General features: G+C 42.8%; 1 protein-coding gene across 1 annotated transcript in view; it reads left to right on the top strand.

The window, feature by feature from the left end:
* Window positions 1-20,679, top strand: part of LOC102850296 (chromosome unknown open reading frame, human C10orf11) — a 31,013-nt gene extending 10,334 nt beyond the window's left edge. The window contains exons 3-5 of the mRNA XM_006887561.1: window positions 4,193-4,332; window positions 19,015-19,132; window positions 20,596-20,679. Of these exons, the coding sequence (XP_006887623.1) occupies window positions 4,193-4,332; window positions 19,015-19,132; window positions 20,596-20,679 (342 nt within the window). The remainder of the gene's footprint in view (window positions 1-4,192; window positions 4,333-19,014; window positions 19,133-20,595) is intronic.
* Window positions 20,680-23,221: the final 2,542 nt, after the last annotated feature.

The following is a 23,221-nucleotide window of genomic DNA, read 5'->3' as shown; positions in this document are numbered from 1 at the left end:
CCATAGCCATTCTGATGTCCACCAACTCGAGGAGAGAGTACAAGGAAAAGTCAGAATAGAAAGAGATAGTGACTTGAATAAATTGTGAGTTAAGCCATTGACTTTAAAAAAATTTTTTACAAAAATCCAGGACCATGTGACTGTATGGCTTTTAGAGGGAACCTGTGCATGTGCAAGATGCTCAAACAGAAGTTTTATTGTTGCTGTTTTTATGTGTTAAGCTTTAAGTGTTGTCACCTTTAGGATAAATGCTTATCTGCTTCTAGTAGAGGGAAAGGTTTAAGAAGTACTAGGATGATTCCCTGAGATGAGACTGAGTGGCTTCCGCAGGTAGTGGGAGGGTAGGCTCCTCATCAATGGCCCTATGTTTGGGGAATCGCTGGGATTTCAGTTTAACTCAGTGTTTGCTCAGTGTTTCTTCCAGCTTAAACACCTCACCCATTTTCAGTTTCATTCTGTTATGTCTCTGTGCGGTTGAGTCAGAGCTGGCTCATGGGACCCTCTAGTGTGTTTTCAGAGGATGTAACTTTCATAAAAGAGATTGCCCATCTTTGTCCTGAGGAGTGACTAGTGGATTTGAACAGTGTGCCTTTATTTTGGCAGTGCTAAACCACATCCCTTGACATGTTGTTATTATTGTTAGGTTCCATCGAGTCTAAGACAACTAACTCATAGCAACCCTGTGAACGTCAGATCTGAAGCCCACCCTATCTGGGACCATCCTCACCATCTCTGATACACTTGAGCCCATTGCTGCAGTTACAGGGTCAATTCATCTCAGTAGGGGTCTTCATCCTTTCATACAGTAAATGAGACAATCCAAGTATTTGTTGCTGTCGAGTTGATCTTGACACTTGGTGTGTCCTCATGGAACTGAGCTGTGCAAGGTTTTTCATGACTGATGTTTCAGAGGTATTTCATCAGGCTTTTTTCTTCTATGGTCATTGTAGGTGGACTCGAACATCTGGTTTTTTGGTTAACCTCCAAGTACTTAACCATTTGTACTACCATACAGGGATTTTCTGATGAATGTATACCCTAAATTTGAAGAGTCTGTCTCTGAGAGGTAGTAAGTTTATTCAAGCAAATGTTTATCATGCAAAATAGATTGCAAAACTTCTCAGGGTCATCTGAGATCTTTGTCATCATCCCAAAGCAGCAGAGTTTCCATCACCAGCTCTTTTGTGATCCCACAGAAGAAATACTACATTTTCCTGTGGAGGGTCATGTGCTCCTTTGGCCCATGTCCTGGGACTAGGGCCTTTGCCTTGAGGCTTCAGGATAACGTGATAGGCATGAATCCTGAAGGTCCTGGTGCATCTGAGGCACATCCTGAAAGGAAGAAATAGGACTGAGACGGAAGACCACATGTGCCCCAGTTCAGGTCTAGAGTCCCCCACCTGGACTGGACTGCTTGCTTGTACATTCCTGGCCTCTGGGAGGGAATTAGACCATTGTGAGGAAGGCAAGTAGTAAAGCATGGACCTTTCAGAGGCTCTTCTGTCCCTGGGGGTGCGAGCACTGATGGGGGTGGGTGATGGGGGGTGTCCATCATTTTCCCTTTGTTTCCCTTCCTCCTTCCTGTCACTCCATCTCTCTTTCCTTCTCTAGTCCCACCTTCACCCTCTCTCACCTCCTTCTTTTCTTCCTTTCTCTTTTCCTTTCTTTCTTCTCTCCTCCCTCTCCATTTTTGTAGCAATGAGTATAACGCAAAGACAGAAACTGTTGATAAAAACTTTCACTGAGAAGTAAATGCCATTTTAAAAATCAGTAAGCATGCACATCTTGTCTTTAGCAAGAAGGCACATTTATTTTGATTCCTGGTCACTTTCCCACTGTATTTCCAACCGTAACTCCCCCATGGGATCTTATCTTTAGTCTTCCACTTGGGTCTCCATTCCCACGGTCTTCCTTCCAGGGGTCTCTTATTGTCACTTCTGCATGTTCATTTGGAAAAAGGAATAACTTTGATATTAATTTTCTTTGTTTAGAAAATGGGGATGATGTCGACAGAGGACTCAGACTCAATGATTTGCTACAGCATATCACTAGTTTGCTTATTGGTTTCTCATTCTTGTTTGAATGAAATACAAACCTCCTTTTATTATGTTCCCTTGTTCCCTCCCAGTATGCAGCGTTGGTCCTTACATGTGACAGTGACCAGACGTGTTTATGAAGAGGTCTTGAGGAAACTTATCCAACAGAATATCAGGATTAAGGAAGGCAGGACCAAACGATTATCTTGTGTAAGAAAAGAATGACTTGTAATTGTGTGTGGAAAGAAACTCTCTTTGTTATGGCTGCCAGCAGTGAACTCTCCTTTTCTGAGATTTTCCCTTGGCCAATATGTTTAGGACTGCATTAAAACACTGACTAGATCAAAACACTGACTGGATTTGAAAATTGATATGTGGAAATAAAATTTGAGAAAAAGTTAAGCTTAGATAACTTCCTAACAGAGCAAGGACAGCCTTTTCCTCTTCAAGTTTCAGGCAGACTTTACTCCTGGAAACTGTGCATTGACTCTTGTTGTGTGTGCAGCCACATCTCCTGCTAGTCCATTATCATTCCCAACAAAGTCCCCATTTAGTCCACAAACATTGGCTAACTCCCTTTTCCATAGGCTTCTTACTACTGCTTCCTAGTAAACCTGGACTCACTTCACTGCGTCTGGATCATTCTGTTGTCTGGGGCTCAGCTTGCTTGGATCTGACTCTAGCCAGGAGGTGATAGGTAGACTAGGCTCTTTTAATTCCTCATTGTAAGACTGTTGTAAGACCTGTGTGTCCCTGGTTGTGTGACTCTTGCCTTATTTGATTTGTGGTTTCAGTGTCTGCTTTTATTGGACAGTGCTTCTTGAAAGGATAACTTGTAAAGTAAACCCACCCTGTAGTCTGCTTTTCTCTTTAACGACATGCTAGATTCAGAAGAGCTTCTTGTGGTACAGATCTTGACTTGCTTTTGTTGAAAACCTCTGAGCTTAGCTTCTCTCACATTTTCTCCCATTTCTCCTTTCCTCCAATCCAATGTTTCTTTCCTACCATTCAGGCCTCAGCCTCTTTGGTCAGAGAAGTTTGCTATCTCTCTTTGCATCCATGATGGCGCCGTATATTTAAATGATAAATTTTCCTCTACACCCTGAGAAATAATTTCTTACTTTAATTGTCAGGGGGGAAAAATTTGTTTTATGTGTTTGTATATTGTGCAATCTTTTTTTTTTTTTTTCTTTTTTTTTTTTTTATTATATTTTATTAATCCTCACAAACATCTACAGAGACTCCGGGCCTCCACTCATTCACTGTTGCACCACTCTCTCGACCCTCCTCCCAGCCTGTTCCTGTCCAAATGCCACAGTGCTTGTCAAAGCCAGTTCTGATTAATCTTCTTTGTCAGTGTATCCTTTGCCATTCCCTATCACTCCTCCCTGAGAGAGACTTCACCCTGAGTCATAAGGAAAAGGGGACGGCGTATTCTCTTAGCTACTTCCTGCTGAAAAGGGACGCTGTGGGTTTCAGGGTGAAGATCTTCTCTCACTACTCTAAAGGGCCCCTTTGGCAGTAGGAAACACATAGACTATTATGGAGATTGATTTTGGAATTCAGATGCACTCTTATTGATTGTGCTTGGCTGTACATGTACATATCCTTCAAGATGTATCATGGGGGTGTTGCAACCTAGAAGACACAAATTTAACTAACAAGTTATAAGTACTTGAGTCCAAAAATTATGGAAAAGTAAAAGAAAAGATTCTTTCATTGTTTTACAAACCCTCCCCCAGGTCCCCTCCACCATGCAGCCCTCGCTCTAGTCTCCTGTGATGACAGAAATACCCAGTTACATCTCTCTTTTAGACGGTTCTATGTAGAATCTATCCTTTCAATATGATTTTTTAAAATAAGGCAAGCTAGAGAAGAAAGAAAAACATAAAAAATACCCCAACCCTATTAAGTTCATTCATTCTCCCTCAAATGATTAGCTGAACTTGCCCAGAAGAAAGTTGAGCAGTGTCCTCAAAAGTGGGAGTGAAAACTAGCAATCTCTCAGCACACAGCCAATTGATCCCAGCCCTCACTCATGTCACTGCAGGCGAGCAGACTGGCCTTGTCAACTCCTGGCTGTCCCTGTCAGTTATGGTCCATGCTCTGTGCTCAGCTTTTTGTCTCCCTGGATCAAGATCCTTAACCTTTGTCACATCACTGACTTGGAGTGTCTGCTTGATCACCTGGCAGAAGTGACACCAGCACTGGAATACCTCAGCCTGCTTGGTAATGTGGCATGCCCCAATGAGCTAGTCAGCTTGGAAAAGGATGAAGAAGACTATAAGAGATACAGGTGAGTGTCTAGGGGCTTGGCATTGTGAGAGAAGGGGAGTGTTATCTCTTCAGGGTTTGCTACTGCCCTGTGGCGTGTATAGGAGGTGTCTGGTAATTATCAGTGGACTTCTTACGACAACCTTGACCTTTTTTACTCTTCTGTATCCTGAAGGAGCCATTGTCTGCCTTCCCTGAGGCCTCAGGAGGCAAGAAAGATGGGAAGCTGTTGGGTGGTCTAAGTCAGGGCTTGATAAACTTTGTCTACAAAAGTCCAGAGAGTAAATATTTTTGGGTTTGTGAACCATATGGTCTTTTGCAACTATTTCACTCTGTGGCTATAGTATGGAATTAGCTATAAACATTTCCTAAGTGAACGGACATGCATATATTCCAGTAACACTTTGCTTAATAAAAATAGACCCACTTCACTGCTGTCCAGTCCCTTCTGACTCCTAACAGCCCTCCAGCAGGCTTCTGAGGCTGGGATTCTGCACACGACCTGTCTCTCCCCAGGGAACATCTGGTGAGTGCCAGCTTTACCCTCAGTGCCCTGATGTATTACATACTGTGTCACCACAGGCCCTAACAGAAACAGGTTGTAGGACAGATTTGGCCTGGGGGCTATAATTTTCCCCTGCTCTGTGTGGTGAGTTCTTCCTCTGGCTTGTATCAGAGTCTCAAAAAAGTGACCCACCAAAATTGAGCTGCATTCCATAATGCCTCACACCTCTTGAAGATCAAACTGTACCTCAGAATCCACCACTCAGGTATGCTGATGGAAGGTATTAATGCATCTCCCCACCTCCTCCGCTCTCTATTTCATCCAGCCCATCCACTTTTGAAATCTCTGATCCAAACAGGACTGTGAAGTGCACAATAACATTTATGAGGAACTTACTCTTGGCAACAGTCCATGTGAGGCCAGGAATGGAGTATTTGCCCAAAAACAAAGCTCAAAGATAACATGTGGGAGATAAGGATGAATGGAAACAGAAACACCAGGGAAGAAGTAGGTAGAATGCCGTTATTTGAGGACTTTGCAACCGATGTCACAGAATATGTATAAATTGTTACATGTAGTTGCTGTATAAACTTTCAACCAAAACATAGTAAAATGTTTTAAAAAATCACATCTTTAGGGAGCCCTTTTGATTTTACTTATTTTTACTAAATTAGTTTTTATTTTCTTTTTAATCCTGAATGCGTGTGTACTTTTATAGTTGATTGTTGTCTCATAAATGTTTTAATGATTTTTTTTTCATATGAGCAGCCTCTCTTTCATTATGATGTAATCTCTCATCTCATCTCTGTCATCCCATCCCCAGTCAATGTGGGAAGGAAGGCTGGAGGAAAGTGAAATGGAAAGAGAAGGGGAGGCAGGAAATACATGGTCATAGGGCCCCTAGAAATTAGACTTTGGAGGTTCCCTCACATATTCGTTACCGTCGACTGAGAACCCACTCATCGCTGACCTTCCAGTGAGATTTTGGAGGCTGTAAATCACACAGGGGGAGATGTCCCATCATTCCCCCATTGCTGCTAAAGATTATTTTGAAACACCAGGGAAGTGTGACCTTTAGGTTAGCAGGACAACTCCCTGTGAACGATGCCATGGCTGATGTTTTTAAAATAGTGTAACTGATCACATTGGCAAAAACATTCAGACCCTTGCTCTAAGAGGTTGGATCAGAATACTTGTCCTGGAGCTCAGCTTTGTTCGACCTTTAAAATGGAGAGTACAGTCTAGATAAGTGCTGAGTGACCAGGGATATGCCTCTGAGTTCCCCAAGGTACTTATCATTCATTTGGTGGAAAATAAGACAAAATTGTCAGTAGGTAATTTTGATGTTCAGTTGAAAACTAATGTACAAACCTCTCAAAACTGAAACACGTTGCTGTCAAGTTGGAATGAACTCATAGTTGTCCCTCCAGCTGAGTTTTCTGCAGGCTATAAATCGCACCTGAGGAGATTGCTCATCTTCTCCCTCAGACTCCCCACAGACTATGTCACCAGTGCTACTTAATGTTCCTGGTAGCACCAAGTTTTGGAAATACTATTGTCGCGGTAAGTACAGTTCATCATCACCATCTCATGCCATTTTTAATGATTCTACCTTTTCTCTTTCTCTTACTGTTGTTTGTTATTATGTGCCATCAAGTCGCCGGCAACTCATAGCGAACCTATGTACAATAGCTCTGAAGCCTGTTCTGTCCTGAGCCAGTCTCACTGACTCTGATACACCTATCCCCATTGCCCCAGTTACTGTACCAATCCATCTCATCCGGGGTCTTCCTCTCCTGCCCTGTTCCTCCACCCTTCTGAGCATGATGTCCTTCTCCAAGGATCAGTCCCTCCTGGCCATGTGTCCAAAATATGTGAGATGGAGCTTCAAAATCCTAGCCTCCAAGGAGAAACTTGGTTTCACCCTCTCCAAGACAGAACTATTTGTTTTCTTGTCAGTTCATGGTATGTTCAAGACTGTTCTCCAGCACTACTACTCAAAGGCATTGATTCTTCTTCTGTCATCCTTTGTCATTATCCAGCTCTCTGATGCATAGCAAGAAATTGCAAAGACCACGCACTGCATCAGGTGCACTGTAGTCTCTAAACTGACACTGTTGCTTCTCAGTACTCTGGAAAGGTGCCCGGCAACAGATTTACCTAATGTAACTTGCCTTTTGATTTCCTGACTGCTGATGCCAAAAGTGTTGATTGTGGAGCTGGGCAAGCTGTAACTGTTAACTTCAATCTCTTCTCCATCTATCATGGTGCTGCAAATTGGCCCAGTGGTAAGAATCTTTGTTTTCTTGATGTTAAGCTTCAATTCATATGGGAGACTACAGTCCTTGTCCTTCTTCATCTTGCTGCAGGCCCTCCTTAGTTTCAGCAAGCAGGGTTGTGTTATCTGAATGACATAAATTGTTGATGAGTCTTCCTCCAATCCTGATGCCACATTCCTCCTTATAAAGCCCAGCCTCCCGAATGATCTGTTCTATATAAGAAATGAAGACAGGACACATCCCTGATGCATCCCTGATCCCTTGCTGGTTTTGAACCATGCAGTGTCTCCCTGCTCTGTTCTGAGAACTGCTTGCTGGTCCAAGTACAGATTTTGCATAAGCGCAATCAAGTGTTCTGGATTCCCTTTCTCCTCAAGGTTAACCACAGTTTTTTGTGATGTACTTACTACTTTATTTATTTCAGCATTAAGAAAAATTGGGTTTCCAGGAATCCTCCCTCAAGGGCGGTGACAAGTGAGGCCCAAAATGGCAGCCGTCTGCTATAGTTATTTCTTTTTTTGTTTTGTTTTTTGTTTAAATTTTTATTTTACTTTATGATTTTGATGACAGTTTGACTTTCCATGCGTTCAATGTTGCATAGTTTCCTCCCTCCCCCTTTCCTCTTCCCCTCCTCCAGCTGTTAGGAAGGAGGACTGACATGGGGGGATGGGAGGCGAAATAGGAAAAGAGTGGATAAGTAATGAGCACGGTATTGGAACATTTGAGGGAGAGAACTCTTTAAAAGGAATATATGTTTAGCCATTAAATGTATGACAATTGTCCAGAATAAGAGGTACATATAGGAGTTTTCTTAAGCTCTGTAAGGAGTGGCCAGTGAGTGAGACCAAAGGGGCCAGGACTTGGGCCATAACCTGCAGCAGTCAGAGCCCAGTCCTCTCGGGAGGAAGAGCACACAGACATTGCAGAGCCTGAGACCTCTGATCTGTACAAGAGCTCAGGACAACTCCATTTAAACTATTACAAACACCAGTCCCCACAACCCAGAGAAACAAGCTTCAGCAGCCTGTTCATGGAAGAATGCAAGCATTCTGTCCACAGAACCTTGAAGAATGTAAGGAAATGAATAAAGGCACATGGAAGGAGCTGCAGAAGTTTACCCCCCAGAGTCCCGAGGACATTCACAGGCCTGGGCCCAGTCCTCATCTCACTCACATACGTGAGAGTGGGCACTTGTATATTGCCATCAGAAATACAACTCCCAATTCTCCCCTGGGGGAAAAAATAGGTTTTCAGTGGGTAAGGGCTTCTGGGTCTTTGGGGTTTTTGTTGCCTCCTTAGCACCTAAAATAGTGTTAGAAATGTAATATTCATGTGGTCACTGTCTTTAGAGATGACTTGCAATGACCCTTACTAGCTACAAGCTGAGTAATTGCAAATACTTGCAACAAATGCTTTGGGAAGCGTCAGAGAGTCAGTGCCCTTTGGACAGCTGGTTCAGTTGGTAATGTATTGAGCTGCTAACCAAAAGGTCCCCTGTTGGAACCTCTCAGATGCTGTGCAGGAAAAGGGAAGCCAATCTGCTTCTGTAAAGATTTCTGGCCTTGGAAACTCTGAGGGCAGTTCTACTCTGTCTTGCAGGGTTGCTATGCATTGGAATGAACGCAGTGGCAGTGGGTTTTGGGTATTTGGGATTAGATATGTTTGGTCATTAAGAAAGGCTATTATGAAGCAAAGGACTATTATTTATAGTTTCTCAGTCCAAGTGTTGATTGTTGCATCATGATTCTTTAGTGAAATCCTGGTTCTAGAAGAGCCTTTCCTGACCTACACTGGCCAGAAGTGGTGGTGGTGGGTCTCCTGTAGGCCTGCCTTTCTTACCACAGGTCTGTGTCCCTAGAAGGCATTGAGGGAAGGGTAGAAACATTGTTCCCAAACATATGGCAAAGTTTCTGTGAAGAGGCTGACACACAGAAAAAATCATATCCTGTCAAGTTTATCTTAGAAAAATCCCTAAGTCACCCACAATGAGAGAAGGTGTTCATACTTGAGACAGGAACCATTCAGTTGCCAATTCTCAGCATAGTGTTCAGTGGTTTAGTGCAACGATAGCTTGTTCTCCAACACTTTAAAAACTATTACTGATTTTTTTTTGGCTGTTGTTATTTGTTGACAGCAGTTCTCATACTGCATGTGTGCGTGATTTCATTCCATTCTAGGGTCTGTAAGCGACACTGGTTTGTTTCCTATGCTTCTGTATCTGACCATTTCCAAGTCTCTGAGCCCATCCTGCCCGATTCCATCTTCACAACTTCCCACACCATTTTCCCTGAGAAATTTTAGGGTTTCACAATATGACTTTTGAGTACAGTGTTCTTATGGCCTTTGGAATTATACAAAGCAATGGAACTGCATTTTTTTTCTTTTTTACCTTGGATGAAATATTTTCTTGGCCTTTCATCCCCAAAGCATGAGGTCTGCCTTCCATCTAGCTGTTACCCAGAGCCTAATAGTATAGCTTCTATGTAAATTTATGTGACGTTCTCACTAGAAAATTGCTTAAAAAATGAATGATATTTCTACAGTTTACTGTTTTTCACTTTAAGTACATTTTCTGACAATATGTCTTCTATTAATCATTTAAGCAATACTAGGGGCCTTAAAAGAGTGTATTCAGAAGCAAGAGCCCATGGTTCATTTAGTGCTGTCTAAAAAAAATTTCTTATTGATTGGCGTCCTCTGTGGTTATGTAATGTAATATTTATAATATGTCACCAAGCCATACATCAAAACAAGTATGTCTTTTGTTTCATTTCCACGGGAGATGTTGATTTCAGAGAGGTCAGCTCCGTTTTAGGTCACATTGTGGCCAACCGCTGGACCAGAAAAGGAAGTGCCTAGATTTATGGATCTATTGGAAATGGCTACACAGACGCTTAGGGGTTTGTCTCTTTTCTCCCTGTTTTTCCACATTCGCTCTTTTAACTTCTCCACTTACCCCCTGTGCACCCCGTTGGGTTTTCTTGGCATGCATCCCCACAGTGAAATAGACTCATTAAATCTATGTGAGCATGTGAGTACGTGAGCACGAACATTGTACCAAGCTATTGAGCAGTGTCCTGGCCCTGCGGGGCGGGAGCAAAGCTGTACCTGGAGTTTCCTGTTGCCATTTGTTATAGTTTATGGCTGAGAAGTGCCCCCTTGCCATGTTATTATGGAAGCTTGAGCCTGCCCATGCTCTGCTGTGTGTACACACTGTGTTGCTATTTTGGGATGAATGTTGAATGGAGGTGAATATGATAAAAGTCGCCTCAAAGTTTGCACGGGAAGAGAACGGCGGGGCAGGGATTAGCCTAAGAGACCACATGGTACTCAGAAACCAATTGAGACCCCTTAGAAACCCTCGCCACTTGCCAAAATAATGAACAGACATAGGAGGCTTGGGTGCTCAGAATAGTACATTTCTTGTCTTCCTTTAACGTCTTTGCTTCCTTTTTACTGGAGAAAGAGCAGTGGACTGAGAATTCAGTTGTCCACAAAGGCTAGATCTCACTTGTCAAATAAGTGATTTGCTCTCATAGTCCTGACTCTACTTCTGTCACTAAATCCTTTGTCACTCTTCTCTTGCCTGCCTTCTCCCCAGTCTCTGGGTGACTTCTGCCTCCTGCTGGCTTCCCCAGCCAGCCCCTCTATAGTCCTCACAACTTTAAATTATTTCAAATGTGACACCCTTTCTTTGTTTGCTTCCAGGCAGCAGCCCTGGGGCCTGTCCAGTGTCTGTAGCACTCAGCCAGGGGAAGGAGAGAGGGAGCCCCCTCCCCAAATCACCGTCTGTGGCCTGTCCTGGGCCACCACCATATCCCCAGCCAAAAAGGAGCTGTAAAACTTATGGTTTACACAGCCCAGGCAGCATTCTCCAGCTAATCTACAATCTGGGCTTTGAAGATCACAAGAAAGCAAAGGTCATGACCCAGAGATCAAAGTGACAGAAGCCCACAGAGTAATTGCCGGTTACCCTCTATAGAGGGCTCTGGTCTGTCCTGTGGGTGTATTGTTTGCACAGAGACTTCAAACATGCTGCCAGTGAACTGTGAGGAAGATCAGCTGGCCTCTGACAGTTGTCAGGCATTCATTAATGCTGTAGGTGAGCGCACCTCGGCTCATTAGAGTGAGATCATTGTCATCTCTCAGAGCATCTGGAGTTATTCCGCTCACACTGCTTCTTCATTACTCTTTGGTCTTTATTGACTTTTTCTCACAGTCCTCCGTCACCTGAAGGTGTGGGGGCTGGTTATATACGGAAATTGGAATAACAAGGGAAGAGGGCATGGATACATTTATTGTAAATGAACTTTGAGCGAGTTGAACCCAAACACCAATGGCCCAAAGCATCACTCAGCCCCTCCCCTCACTGCACAGATGGGGTAAACTGAGGCTCAGAAAGAGGCAGAGGCTGGATCCTGACCATATAATGAGGTAAGTTTAGAGTCTAGACTCTTCTGCTGCCCTGTTAGTGTTCTCTGTTGCACTGAAAAGGTTTTATTCTCTCAAAGAAGTTGAATTTAAGTGACCTTTAGTGTTTTGTTAATCAGACACATTTGGCAGTTGGTCAGGACTTTTGATCAGCAGGAGGAAGCTGGTGTTAGCAAACCCTGCTGATGTAATCCACTCAAAAGCAAGAAGCATCAGCTTTTGTTGACGTGCCCCTCCTAGTCTGTCAGGCTTCATGAAATGTTGGAAACAACAATTCAAGGGTTACCCCCTGTGGCCTTCACGGGGCCCTGGGCCTGACTGTATTTTCCCCGGACCCCCATGGAAAGAAGAAAGCAGGAAGAAATAATGTGAAGAAACATAGGATGCCATATATGGAAGGAATAAGAGAAAACATTAGGAACTGAATGTTTCATCCACTCAGGATTTAGAAAGCTGGTATTTCTTCCATAAAATCTCCTCAAAAAAAAGTATGGCAGCTGGCCACAGGTGTGAACACTGAAGGCTCATCCCATGTTTTCTGTAGCTATGGAATGTTTCAAGGGAGCAGCTAGCTCCCCTAGGGCAGAACTTAGGGTCAAGAGGAAAAGGCAACATCTTTGCCTCTTTGATAATAGATTAAAAAAAAATCCAGAGTATTGGGATTTGGTAGAGAAAATTTATTTTAGTGGAAAAAAATTCTCCCGACAACTTTATTTCATCTCTTTTCTCCTTTAGCTAGCTCTACTCTTACCTTAAAGGAGTAGTTGGGACATTCTTTTTTTTTTTTTTAGGGCTTACTGCTGTACTAAGTGTTAGATTGCTAAGCTAAAATTTGGTGGTTCAGATCTACCAATGAGTCCACAGGAAAAAGATCAAAAGAATGAAAGCATCTGAAATCTGATGGGGCTGATGGAATCATTTTGATGGAAGTAGGTGTATGAAAAGTTGGTGTATGAAAAGAGAGCTTGAAAAGCTATGTTTGCTAGTCACTTACCTTAAGAAAAACTAAATTTTCAGATAGAGAAAAATGGGTCTTAAAATGCCTTTTCAGGATTCTAGCTCTCCTCTTGATAACCTCACTTTTCTCATCTTAGCCAGAAGTGTCTCTGACCCCACCACACTGAGCCCCTGGGCTGTCCCCAAGCCACCTTGAGAAGGTCAGGAAAATGCGAGCTGCCCTCCAGAACTAGGGATGTGAAACTTGGAACTTAGACAGATCTCTTTTCATTAAACAGTGCCCTGGCTTAACAAGCAGTTTTATAAATCTGAAGCTGTCTCCGGGTGTCGCAAGATTTATAGATGGGGGTTTCTGCCATAAAGTGGTTTATGATGGCTGCCTTCCGTGTTATTAGTAGCTGTCTCTTCCTTCAACCATTGCTGTTTGATAATAGCCTTAAAACACCCAGAATTACTTACCTGCAAACCCCATTCCCCGATAGCCTCTGTTGACAGTCTGAATAAGTTTACTGCCCTTTTGTTGTACTTTACCTTCAAAACAAACTGATTGAACCATCAATAGCTCGTGGAAGCTGACAGAGGCATGTCATCCGGACTAGCCCTGGTGATTGCGGGTTATCTGGGGGAGTTAACCTTCCCACATTGTTAACTGAAATGTTTTATGTACTATGCAACTTTAGGATACGGCTGTGATAACCCCAGTAACTAAGTAATACATCACAGTAAAGAGATTTTGGTGCAACAAATAACCCTGGATTAAATTTACAAGGGGTGAATTGATATTGTAAAAGCCTTCATTCTGTGGCTTCGGGAACTCTTTCTTGTATTTTTATGGCAAACTGGTATTACACTCAGGATTGAAGCTGTGGCTTTTGACACCCTGACATGACCTGGAACGAGAGGAAATAGATCTCCTATGACTAGCATGGAGCGGGCAGGCCAGAATCCCACTGACTTATCACTTGGCAACAGTGTTCAGAGCCAGTTCTAACCCATGATGCGCTGTGTGTGGATCATCAGACACCGGGGCAGGGACAGTGCTACAGAACGGGGGAGGAGAGTCTTTGCCTCACCACCCTCATGATGTTCCATGAGGCTAATCTCCAAACTATTATGTACGCCTTTTTGTATTATCATCTCTCAAATAGTCATTCTCTGATTGTGGTTACAGGACCAATAACCTGCATCACCTGGGAACCTATCAGAAACAGAGCTTGCACCTCAGCCCAGACCTGCTGAAGCTGACCTCTGGGGGCCAATGAAGTAGACTTGCACAAACTTCCATTCACTCAATCATAGCAAGCACTGCACTAGAGTAGAAGCACGATGAGAACAGGGGCCAGGCCTGTTTGTTCATCACTTTATCTGGACCAGTTCCTGGAAGGTGGTGTTGCTGCTGTGTCATTTTTTGTTGAATGTTTGAAACAATCAATGGGTGGATGTGTAAGTAAACAAAAGAAGGCCTCTAAAGAGGTAGACCTCTGGACTGTCAGACCTGTTTAGGATGAATCTTCCCAGTGTCCCTCACACCTCTCCTCACAGCCACCCACCTGGAGAGGCTAGGCTGGCACTGCAGATAGGCGTTAAGTCACCCCTAGTCCCCGGGGCACCTGGCAGCCTATTTTTCACAGGCTCTTTCTTTGACTGTTATAAGAAGAGTGCTCTGAAAACAGCAGCTCTTTGTCATCTCAAATTTTTAACTAGCTTAAAAGCCAGCACCTCTCTCTCTCTTTCTCTCTGCTTTGATTTCAGGGCTCTGATCCAAAGTGGGGTGAGATGACAATGCGCTGTCTGTTGTCATGCTGGTTCCTGGCAGCCCTGTGAAGGCATCTTTCATTCCATCATTAAACACTGGCTGATTTTCTAATACTGATGTTTTCTTCACCTGAATATTCATCTTTTCCCACCCTACACTTAGTGGGTGTCTTTACTCCTTTGAGCGTCACTCTTGACATATTGTTTCTGTCTGTACATGTCTTTATTTGAAAGAATCTGTTGTCATCAAGACTTTGCTGCTACAAGCAGAAGATGGAAGCTTTCTCTGACATTGAGTGAGGCCGGTGGGAATTAATGCTGGAGGATGGGAAAGGCTTTTGGACCCTTAGTGGATCTTCCTTGATTTTGGATAAGGCTAAGGGGTCATGTGGAGAGAGATGGAAGAGAGGCCCAGGAAGAAATGAAATAGAGACAAAGGTACTAATGATTGGAAACAAAGCAGGAACCAGATAGAAAGTCAGATTTCTAGGACTTGGGGGCTAGTCTGGACACTTTTGTTGTTGTTGTTGTTGTTGATTACCGTCGAGTCACACATGACTCATACATAGCCACTCTATGAACAAAAGACCTAATGCCTTTCTATAACTATCACAGTTTCTCTAAGTTTATAGAGTTTCCATAGGCATGTGGTTTAGGAAGGGGATACCACTCTTGCTTCCAAACCTGTCCTACCACTGGGAACTCCACCAAACACTGTCCACATTGGTAAATTATAATGGTATTTGAAATCCCAGTGGCACAAGGTTCAGCATCACAGCAAACCCAGGATACCACAGTACAGCAAATTGACAAGGAGTGATGTACAAAGTAGAAAGCTCTTCTTCCAAAATATAACACTAGTCTCACTTAGCTTAAGTGTTGTCAAGTTGAATATTACTCATAGTGACCCTATGAACAAAAGACCTGAACTCTGTTCTACGATTAACGTCTTTTCTTTATGTTTATAGATTTTATAGAATTTCCAGAGACATCTGGTTTAGGAAGTGGATGCTACTCCTGCTTCCACACCTGAATCATTCTGGAAGCTTCTCCAAAAACAGTGCCTTCCAGTAGTTGCCCAACACATATTTTCAGTCTTGGCAGGTAGCTCAATGTGATGTATCTTTTCCCCTTACAGAAGATGCTCAAGAAATAATTGTACAGCTGATAAGAAGTGGCATTTCATTGAATACATTCTAATTTAAGTTTCAAAAATGAGGTTATAGTAAGCAAAGGAATTTCCCCTGCCCTCAAGAAGCTTACAATTTGGGGAAGAACCAGCACTGTCGAACTATGTAATGTTCATGCTGTTGTTGTGTTGTTATGTGTAATGTTCATAGTGCATGTTAAAAGTACAGAAAAAGAGAGACAGCAATGAGAGTTGTGAGTACAGAGGGAAATTTGATGGGAATGAGACTTGAAATTTGAATGAACAGAGGAGTTTGGAGGCAAGAAGGAGGCATCAGATTCCCTTAGATATAGTCAGTTCATTGCCATAATATTGGATACTTACCTCTTCACTCTTTGGAGGTGAGAATGATGAGGCTTCACATCACATGCTCTGGGCATGTTGCAAGGAGGTGCTATACCTTGGAGAAGGACGTGATATTGGGAAGGGTGGAGGGTTGGTAAAGAAGAAGACCTTCAACCAGCTGGATTGACACAATGACAGCTGCAATGGGCTCTTGTGTGTTGGAAAGTGTGAGAATGGGACAGGAAAGAGCAGAGTTCAGTTATTTTGTTCATAGGGTTGCCATGAGTCATACTCGACCTGATGGTACCTAACAACAACAAAAACTCCTCTTCTTTTTCAGCAAAACAGCATTGAAAAAACTGCACATTTAATTGCTAAGTATAAGCACTTGGCACACTGGGAACAGTCATTGAATAAACGGAACTGTAGGTGTAGACAACTACCTATGTCACTCTTGTTAGGTGCCATCTAGTTGAGCATAATTCACTTTGTAAGCAGATGGCAGCCTTTCCCTATCCTGTGCTGTCCTCACAATCTTTGCCATGCTCGAGCCCACTGTTGCAGTCAGAGTGTCAATCCAATCTTGTTAAGGGTTGTCCTCTCTTTCACTGGCCTGCTAATTTTCCAAGAACAAAGATTTTTTAAATGATTGATGCCTCCTCTCAACAAAAAGTGAGATGAATTTTCACCATCCTTGTCTTTAGGATGTACCCAGCTCACACTTTCCACAATACAGACTGATTCATTATGTTGGCAGTCCATGGTATTATCAGTACTTTTGCCAGCACCATAACTTAAATGTCTGAATTTTCCTTTTTCTTTTTCATTGTCCAACATTCAGATGCATGTGATGCAATTGAAAATACCATGACTTGAATCAGCTATGCCTTAGTCTTTAAACTGACATCCTTGAGCTTTAGTACTTTTAAGAGGTCCTTAAGAGCAGATTTGTCCAAACACAGCTTTTGATTTCTTGATCGCTGCCACCATGATGTTTGTTGTAAATCTAAGTCAAATGAAATTTTTGACAACTTGAACTTTTCTCCATTTATCATGATATTGCCTATCGGTCTGTTTGTGAAGACCTAACACTGAAGATAGTAGACTTTAATCTTACTGGGTAAATGCTTCAAAATCTTTACTTTCTTCAAACAAAGTTTTGTCATCTGCGTTACATAGGTTATTGATAAGTCTCCCTCCAACCTGAGTCATTATTCTTCATTCTACTTCTCACATTCTTTGCTCACCATATATACTGAATAGACTTAGTAAAAGTGTACAACTCTGACATATGTTGTTGTTGTTATGTGCCATTGGTTTGCCTGCTATTCATAGCAACCCTAAGTACAATAGCTCTAAACCCTGCCCTATCCTGAGCCAATCTCACTGTTTCTGACACCCCCCCCACTTCTTCCCCCATTACTGTGTCAATACACCTCCTCCTAGACCTTCCTCTCTTGTGCTGTCCCTCCATCATTTCAAGCATGATGTCCTTCTCTAAGGACTGCCTGGCCTTTCCTGGAAACATGCCTAAAAGATGTCAAATGGAGCTTCAAAATCCTTCCCTCTTAGGAACACTCTGACATACAGCTTTCCTGATTTCAGACAGTGCAGTGTACCCTTGTTATGTTTGAACAACTGTTTCTTGGTATATCTATACCCAGGAAAATCAATCTTCTTGTCACATATGCCTATATACTTGAAGTAGATAATCACAAGGTGCCATTGTCTTATCCTTGAATCATAAGGAATGTCAACGAGTATTTCTAGAGGAATGGGGAATATGTAACATTTAATGAGCTGTTGCTATTCCATATGAACTTATTCTTCTTGTTTCTATTGAAAAGATATTCTTTATGATGTCTTCATAGAAGTTCCTCAGTGGTAATAAGAAGAAAGTTTTTAAGATCCCTTTTCAACACATTAAGGAGGAAACTTTTGGCTTATGTGTTCCTTAATTCTATCCTAAGGGTTTATGAGTTGATATTAGAACAATATATAGTTTACTGGCCTGGATGTGAACCAATATCTCTTGTCTCAGTTTCAATCTGTAGTTGTGTTTTGTCTGAGAATTGAAAGTGACACAGACAAACCATAGACATGACCATGTTATAAATAGTGTGGTCAGGTTGTTTATTTCATTTTACTAAGAACTACCTATGTTGGCAAAGAAGAGAAGCCTATGTTCCAGAATGGAAGAGAGCAAATTAATAGGGCACTATTGGCACAATTCATATGGTTTCCGAATGCCTGTTGTTTTGAAAGTGGTTGGCCAATCCTTCTTCCTAGTCTGTCTTAACCTAGGAATTGCAACTTGTCTTGGAGAAGAGTACTGGCTATCCCATGGACTGTCAAAAGAACGAACAGACGTGTCTTAGATAAAGTGCAGCAAGGTGCTCTCTGGAGGGAGAGGGTGAAGCTTCATCTCTCATAGTTTGGAAATGTTAAATGAGGCTATTCTTTGGAAAGGGACATTATTCTTGGAAATATGGAATGTTAGCAAAGGAAAGCAACAATCTCCAACAAGATGGACTGACATAACAGTCTCTCTTGTGTCAGATGAGAAAGATGGCGCAGAATAGGATAAGGTTCAGATATGTTGTACAGAGAGTCACTCTGAGTTGTACTCAATTCAATGGCATTTAACAACAACAACATTGATACAGTGACTGTAACAGTGGGCTCAAGCATATCCAGCATCATGAGAATGGTGCAGGATAAAGTAAGATTCACATCTGTTGTTTGTAGAATTTGTATGAGTGGTAGTTGACCAGGTGTCACATAACAGCAATAGGCTAATTCAAAAGTGTGTGTGTGGGGAGCTCTGGTGGCCTAGTGGCAAGGAGCTGCAACTACAATCCCAGAGGCGCACAGTTCGAATCCACCAGATGCTCTGCCAGGGAAGGAGGGACAATCTCCTCCTGTACCAGTCAGATCTGATTTGATGATACATGCACACAAAAATTTAAAAAAAAGAAAAAAAAAGTGTGTGTGCATGAGAGACAAAGGGAGATTGTTGGCACCACTTGACTTTTTCAATCTCCCTCTGTTGGCACCACTTCACTCTCTTTTTATCAGAGTCCATTTATAAAGTTTAGTTATGTGTCGGTATAAATGATACTTATTCACATTTCCACAAAGAAAGATTGTTCATGTGAGCAATTCTTTTTTGCAAAGGAGATGAGAAGCCTAGTTTTTCATTTCTGTGACGTTAATCTGTGTGGACTCTAGGACAAAACAGACAGAATAAACCTCTGAACCGATAATCTCACCTCTTGACTGTTCCCTCTGACTGTCTCTTAGGTGCTTTGTTCTGCACAAGCTACCCAACTTGAAGTTTCTGGATGCCCAGAAAGTAACCAGTCGAGAACGGGAGGAGGCATTGGTCAGAGGGGCGTTCATGAAGGTGGTGAAACCCAAGGTAAGTCCCTTCTCCTCGCCTTCACCGGTCTGGTGACTCAGGACACACACTGTGGTTGGTCCATCGCGTCGGCTACTCTTCTCACCATGGAGAAGTCTTCTTTAGTTTAGAATGTGAGCAGCATTGCACTCCAGGCTATTGTCCATCATTACATAGTCAAACTCAAGTGAGAATGGATATCAATTGAGTCTGCCTGTGACCTCGTCTAAACAGACTTGCTGATGAAAAAGTTCTTAAGTGTAAGGTGGTCTACCCCTGGGGACTGGCTTACTAATAAGGAAGCACTGTTCTTAGCCTGTTGACATTCTGGCCTCTGAAAAAAACGCTGTCTCTACAAAATGCAGAACTGCAGTTCTGGAACTAAGAAAGGACAATAAGAAAACATGGGAGCATTCACTCTGTCTGGGTTGGGTAGGATTCCACTAGTGCCTCATAGGGGGGCCCTTCTTACTGTGGCCAAAGAGGAGCGAGGGGAAAGTGATTTTCTGCCAACCAGAGACAAAGGCTCACTAGCTCTCCAAAATATCATTAGCAAGGAAGACAATTTTTCCTGACAATGTGTCCCCGGGCTGGTGTGTGCTCACCACATTTAGCTCTTGAGAGCTTGCTGGGGTGGTGCTTATCGACCTTTGCCTTCCCAGCTGAGGCCAAGTGGAGGCCTGTAATTTAACATAGTGTCATCTTAATGACAGGCCTGATGAGGCAGGGGGGAGTTGGCTCTGGGTCTTGGATTCAGACACAAGGAGATTTTTAAAGACATGGATGATGATCTCTTTGGGGGGCCTTGGAGTCTGTCAGTGAAGGCAGGGCGGGAAATGGACTATATATCCCTTTGGACATCCATCGTAATCTTGGGGTTCAGCAGAACTCTTCCCTACTCCCCCCACCTGTGGGATTGCAGCTTGTGTGTTGAAAGTGCTGCCGCAGAAGCTGAGAGGTGTAGTTTGTCCTCAATTATTGACTTATAGCATCTGCACATGCATTGGAATTGATGGGGGAGGGCGGAGGGAAAGCAAACAAAAACAAAATCAAAACGCAAAGCGCCTTTCATCAAGTTGCTCAGCTGGCGGCACTCCTCGGGCTACTTTCCTTCCCTGAATCCATGAGGTGCAACTTATTTCCCGTTATGCTGAATAAAATTACTAACAGTTGTGGAAATATACGATGTGGAGGGTGTAATACTGGCAGAGAAATGTATTGTTACCTGTTTCAGCATGTGGGAAATTAATTGAGTGGTTCATTCTGTAACTATTAAAGTGTTAACAGTTCTCTTTATCGAAGCATAGTTTTGATGTATTGCTCATGACCGTCTTTAGTTATTCCGGCTTTTTGTTATTTTGTCCAAATGAAATAATTTATTTCTTAGCCCTTTTTGGTGGAAAAAAAATATTCCAGAGGCAGCCAGTGCCACCAGATTCAGCAAAGTCCAATTAATGAAGTCTTCATAATGTCTTGGGTTCCAGCCCAACCTCTATGTCCTACATCGTTGTGTATCCTTTACAGAGGAGATGAGTATTTCTCCTGTTGTCATTGACATTGGCCTGTGAAATTCAACATTGTCACTTGAAATCCAGAGGGGTGATAAATCTAGTACCTCAGCTATTGGGATGAGTTACTCAGTCCATGCGCAGAGCTTCTCTAATGTTCTATGTATAGAGTTACGAATCTCCTTAAAAGCCCCTGAGGTGAAAAAACTAGCTCATTTTACAGAGATGGCAGCTCAATTCCAGAGCAGTTTATTGGGATGGCCAAAGCCACAGTAATATCTAGAACTGGGGATTCACCTGGGTGTCTACTGGAGTCCACATTCTTCTCAGTCTGAAGCAGGGTCTTAGTTACCTAGTGCTGTTGTCACAGATGCCTAATGTGAATGGCTTGAGAGAAGAGCAGTGTATCATCTCACAGTTCTGTAGGCTTAAAGGGCAAATCAGGATCTTACCTACACTAGTTCCTTCTGTGAGCCCTTCTCCAAGTTTCTGGTGCTTTTTGGCAATCTTCGGTATTCCTTTCCTCACATGTTGCCTGCCTTTCCCTGTATGTATGTCTATGGCTGTTTTTATATACATATACATCATACACATCATATGCATCATATACATCATATACATATACATATACATATACATATACATATACATATACATATACATATTCTTTTTATAATGCAGAAGTGATGAGGTTTAAGTCCTACCTACCCTGGCATGACCTCATTAGCATATCAAAAAAATCCCTCATTCTCAGCAAGGCTGTATATGTAGGTAAAGTAGTTAGGATTTCAACACATATTTTTGGGGGGCTGGAGGGTGTCACAATTCAATCTATAAAAAGCAGAGACCTGAATATTGTTCCAACAAGTAAATGGACCGCTTTGTTCAAAGAAAGCCTAATAGTAAGGTCTAAAAGAAGAAAATTGGTAAAAAGAAAACTTTCCAGTTGAAGTGGGGGTGGAGGGAAAAAGTCATTTCCCTGTCTTTTAAAGCAACTTGGAATGGCGCCTTAAAATCTAGTATTAGCTCTTTTTCTGAATCATTAGCAACATCAGCAGAAATGCTCTTCAGAGATACAAATTAGTTTCTAATCAATTGTAGAATTAACTTATGTTTGTGTGATTGACTCCAACAACCAAACCGTATTAAGCTTAAAAATCTCTATTAATTATTTGAAACAAATTTGTCTTACAGAGTGCTGGGAACTTCAGTTAGATTGTAGGGGTTTCCAGACAGAGGAGGACATCCTGAGGGATATATACTCCCACTTTACAGATGAGAAAACTGGGAGAGAATAAACCCAGGTCCCAAAGCCCCATCCTGATAGGCCCATGGCCAGGACAGAGATCTGGCCTTCCGTGTGGAATTCTCTTTATGCAATAATTCTTCAAGTTCACAGGAGCGTTTCTCTGTGTTCCTCATTTCATATCAAATTGCACGCTTCTTTTGAATGGCAGGCAATTCCCTTTTGTCTGTTGTCTTCAAAGATAGGTACTGGCAATTTTCTTGCAGATAGAAAGAGACCAAATGAGCATCCCTTGCTGAATTAATACATTGGCATTAAAAGGGCTGCTCAGAAGCCTGACTCTCACCTGCTCACAGTGTGTACAGACATATGTTTGCTCCCATGCAGGTGTGTATATATACTTTCCATCTCTGTGTATTTATATGCATATGTATGTTCTGGGAGGTATGTGTATATCCGGAGCCAGCTTCTAAGTGGAGAACAATTTCCTCCCCATGAATTGCTGGGGCTGGGCTGAGCCTGCTCGGCGAAGACCTATTTTTCATAGCAGAGTCGAATCTCGAGCTGGCTGCTGTCCTCTCTGAGGCTGTAAGAGGTCTGTAGTGCTTGTTCAGCGGAATGCTCTGATGAATGATGCAGGGGGATGTGATTTGGGGAGCTGTTTTCATTTTATTCTGGACATAAAGTATTTGGGGGAGTGGGAGATGCCTCTCCAATCACAGCCCTTGCCTCGGAGGTAGAGAAGGGGCACTTGGGGTGTTCTCAGCTGATGCAAATGTAAAATCACCGTGGAACTAATAAAACCTCTGTGTCACAAAGGCTTCGCTGGGCACCCGTCAGGCCCTGCTGCGTGCCTGTGAGTTCCCTCTCGCCGTCTCTCACGATGACACATTTCTCCTTCGTTGCTGCCTTTTAGCTTTTGTTGTTTAAAGCCGCCTTCTGTCTGAGTGCTGATTGTTCTACAGAAAGATGCTGTCATTCACTAGGAGGTGAGAGCGAGTGTTACAATGGACTCTACACTTTGTATGTACATGTACCCATGTGCCTGAGTGTGTGTGTACTTAATGGGCCTGCAATAGCCAGGCTTTGCGCATTTCACAGACTATGAAAGAAAGAAAAAATATATATTGTTGTCAAATATCAGTCATTGAGGCCTGCTGGTGTCAAGGCTGAGAGCATCGAGCTGGGTACAGAGAAGATGGCAGCCCCAAAGAAAAGCTCCGGTGATCTCCAGACTCTGGGGTCCTGGCTGTGCCAGAAAGCTCAGATCAAAGCAGTGTGGGGACCCATCCGGGGGACAACCCTCAGCCTTCACGTCAGAGAGACAGCTCCCAAATCCGACAGTCAGAATTGCTT

The sequence above is a fragment of the Elephantulus edwardii genome, unplaced genomic scaffold (genome assembly GCF_000299155.1).
Source record: "Elephantulus edwardii isolate Elephantulus edwardi_28Jun2011 unplaced genomic scaffold, EleEdw1.0 scaffold00058, whole genome shotgun sequence".
NCBI classification, from domain to species: Eukaryota; Metazoa; Chordata; class Mammalia; order Macroscelidea; family Macroscelididae; genus Elephantulus; species Elephantulus edwardii.
This window is presented reverse-complemented; position numbering and strand designations above follow the sequence as displayed.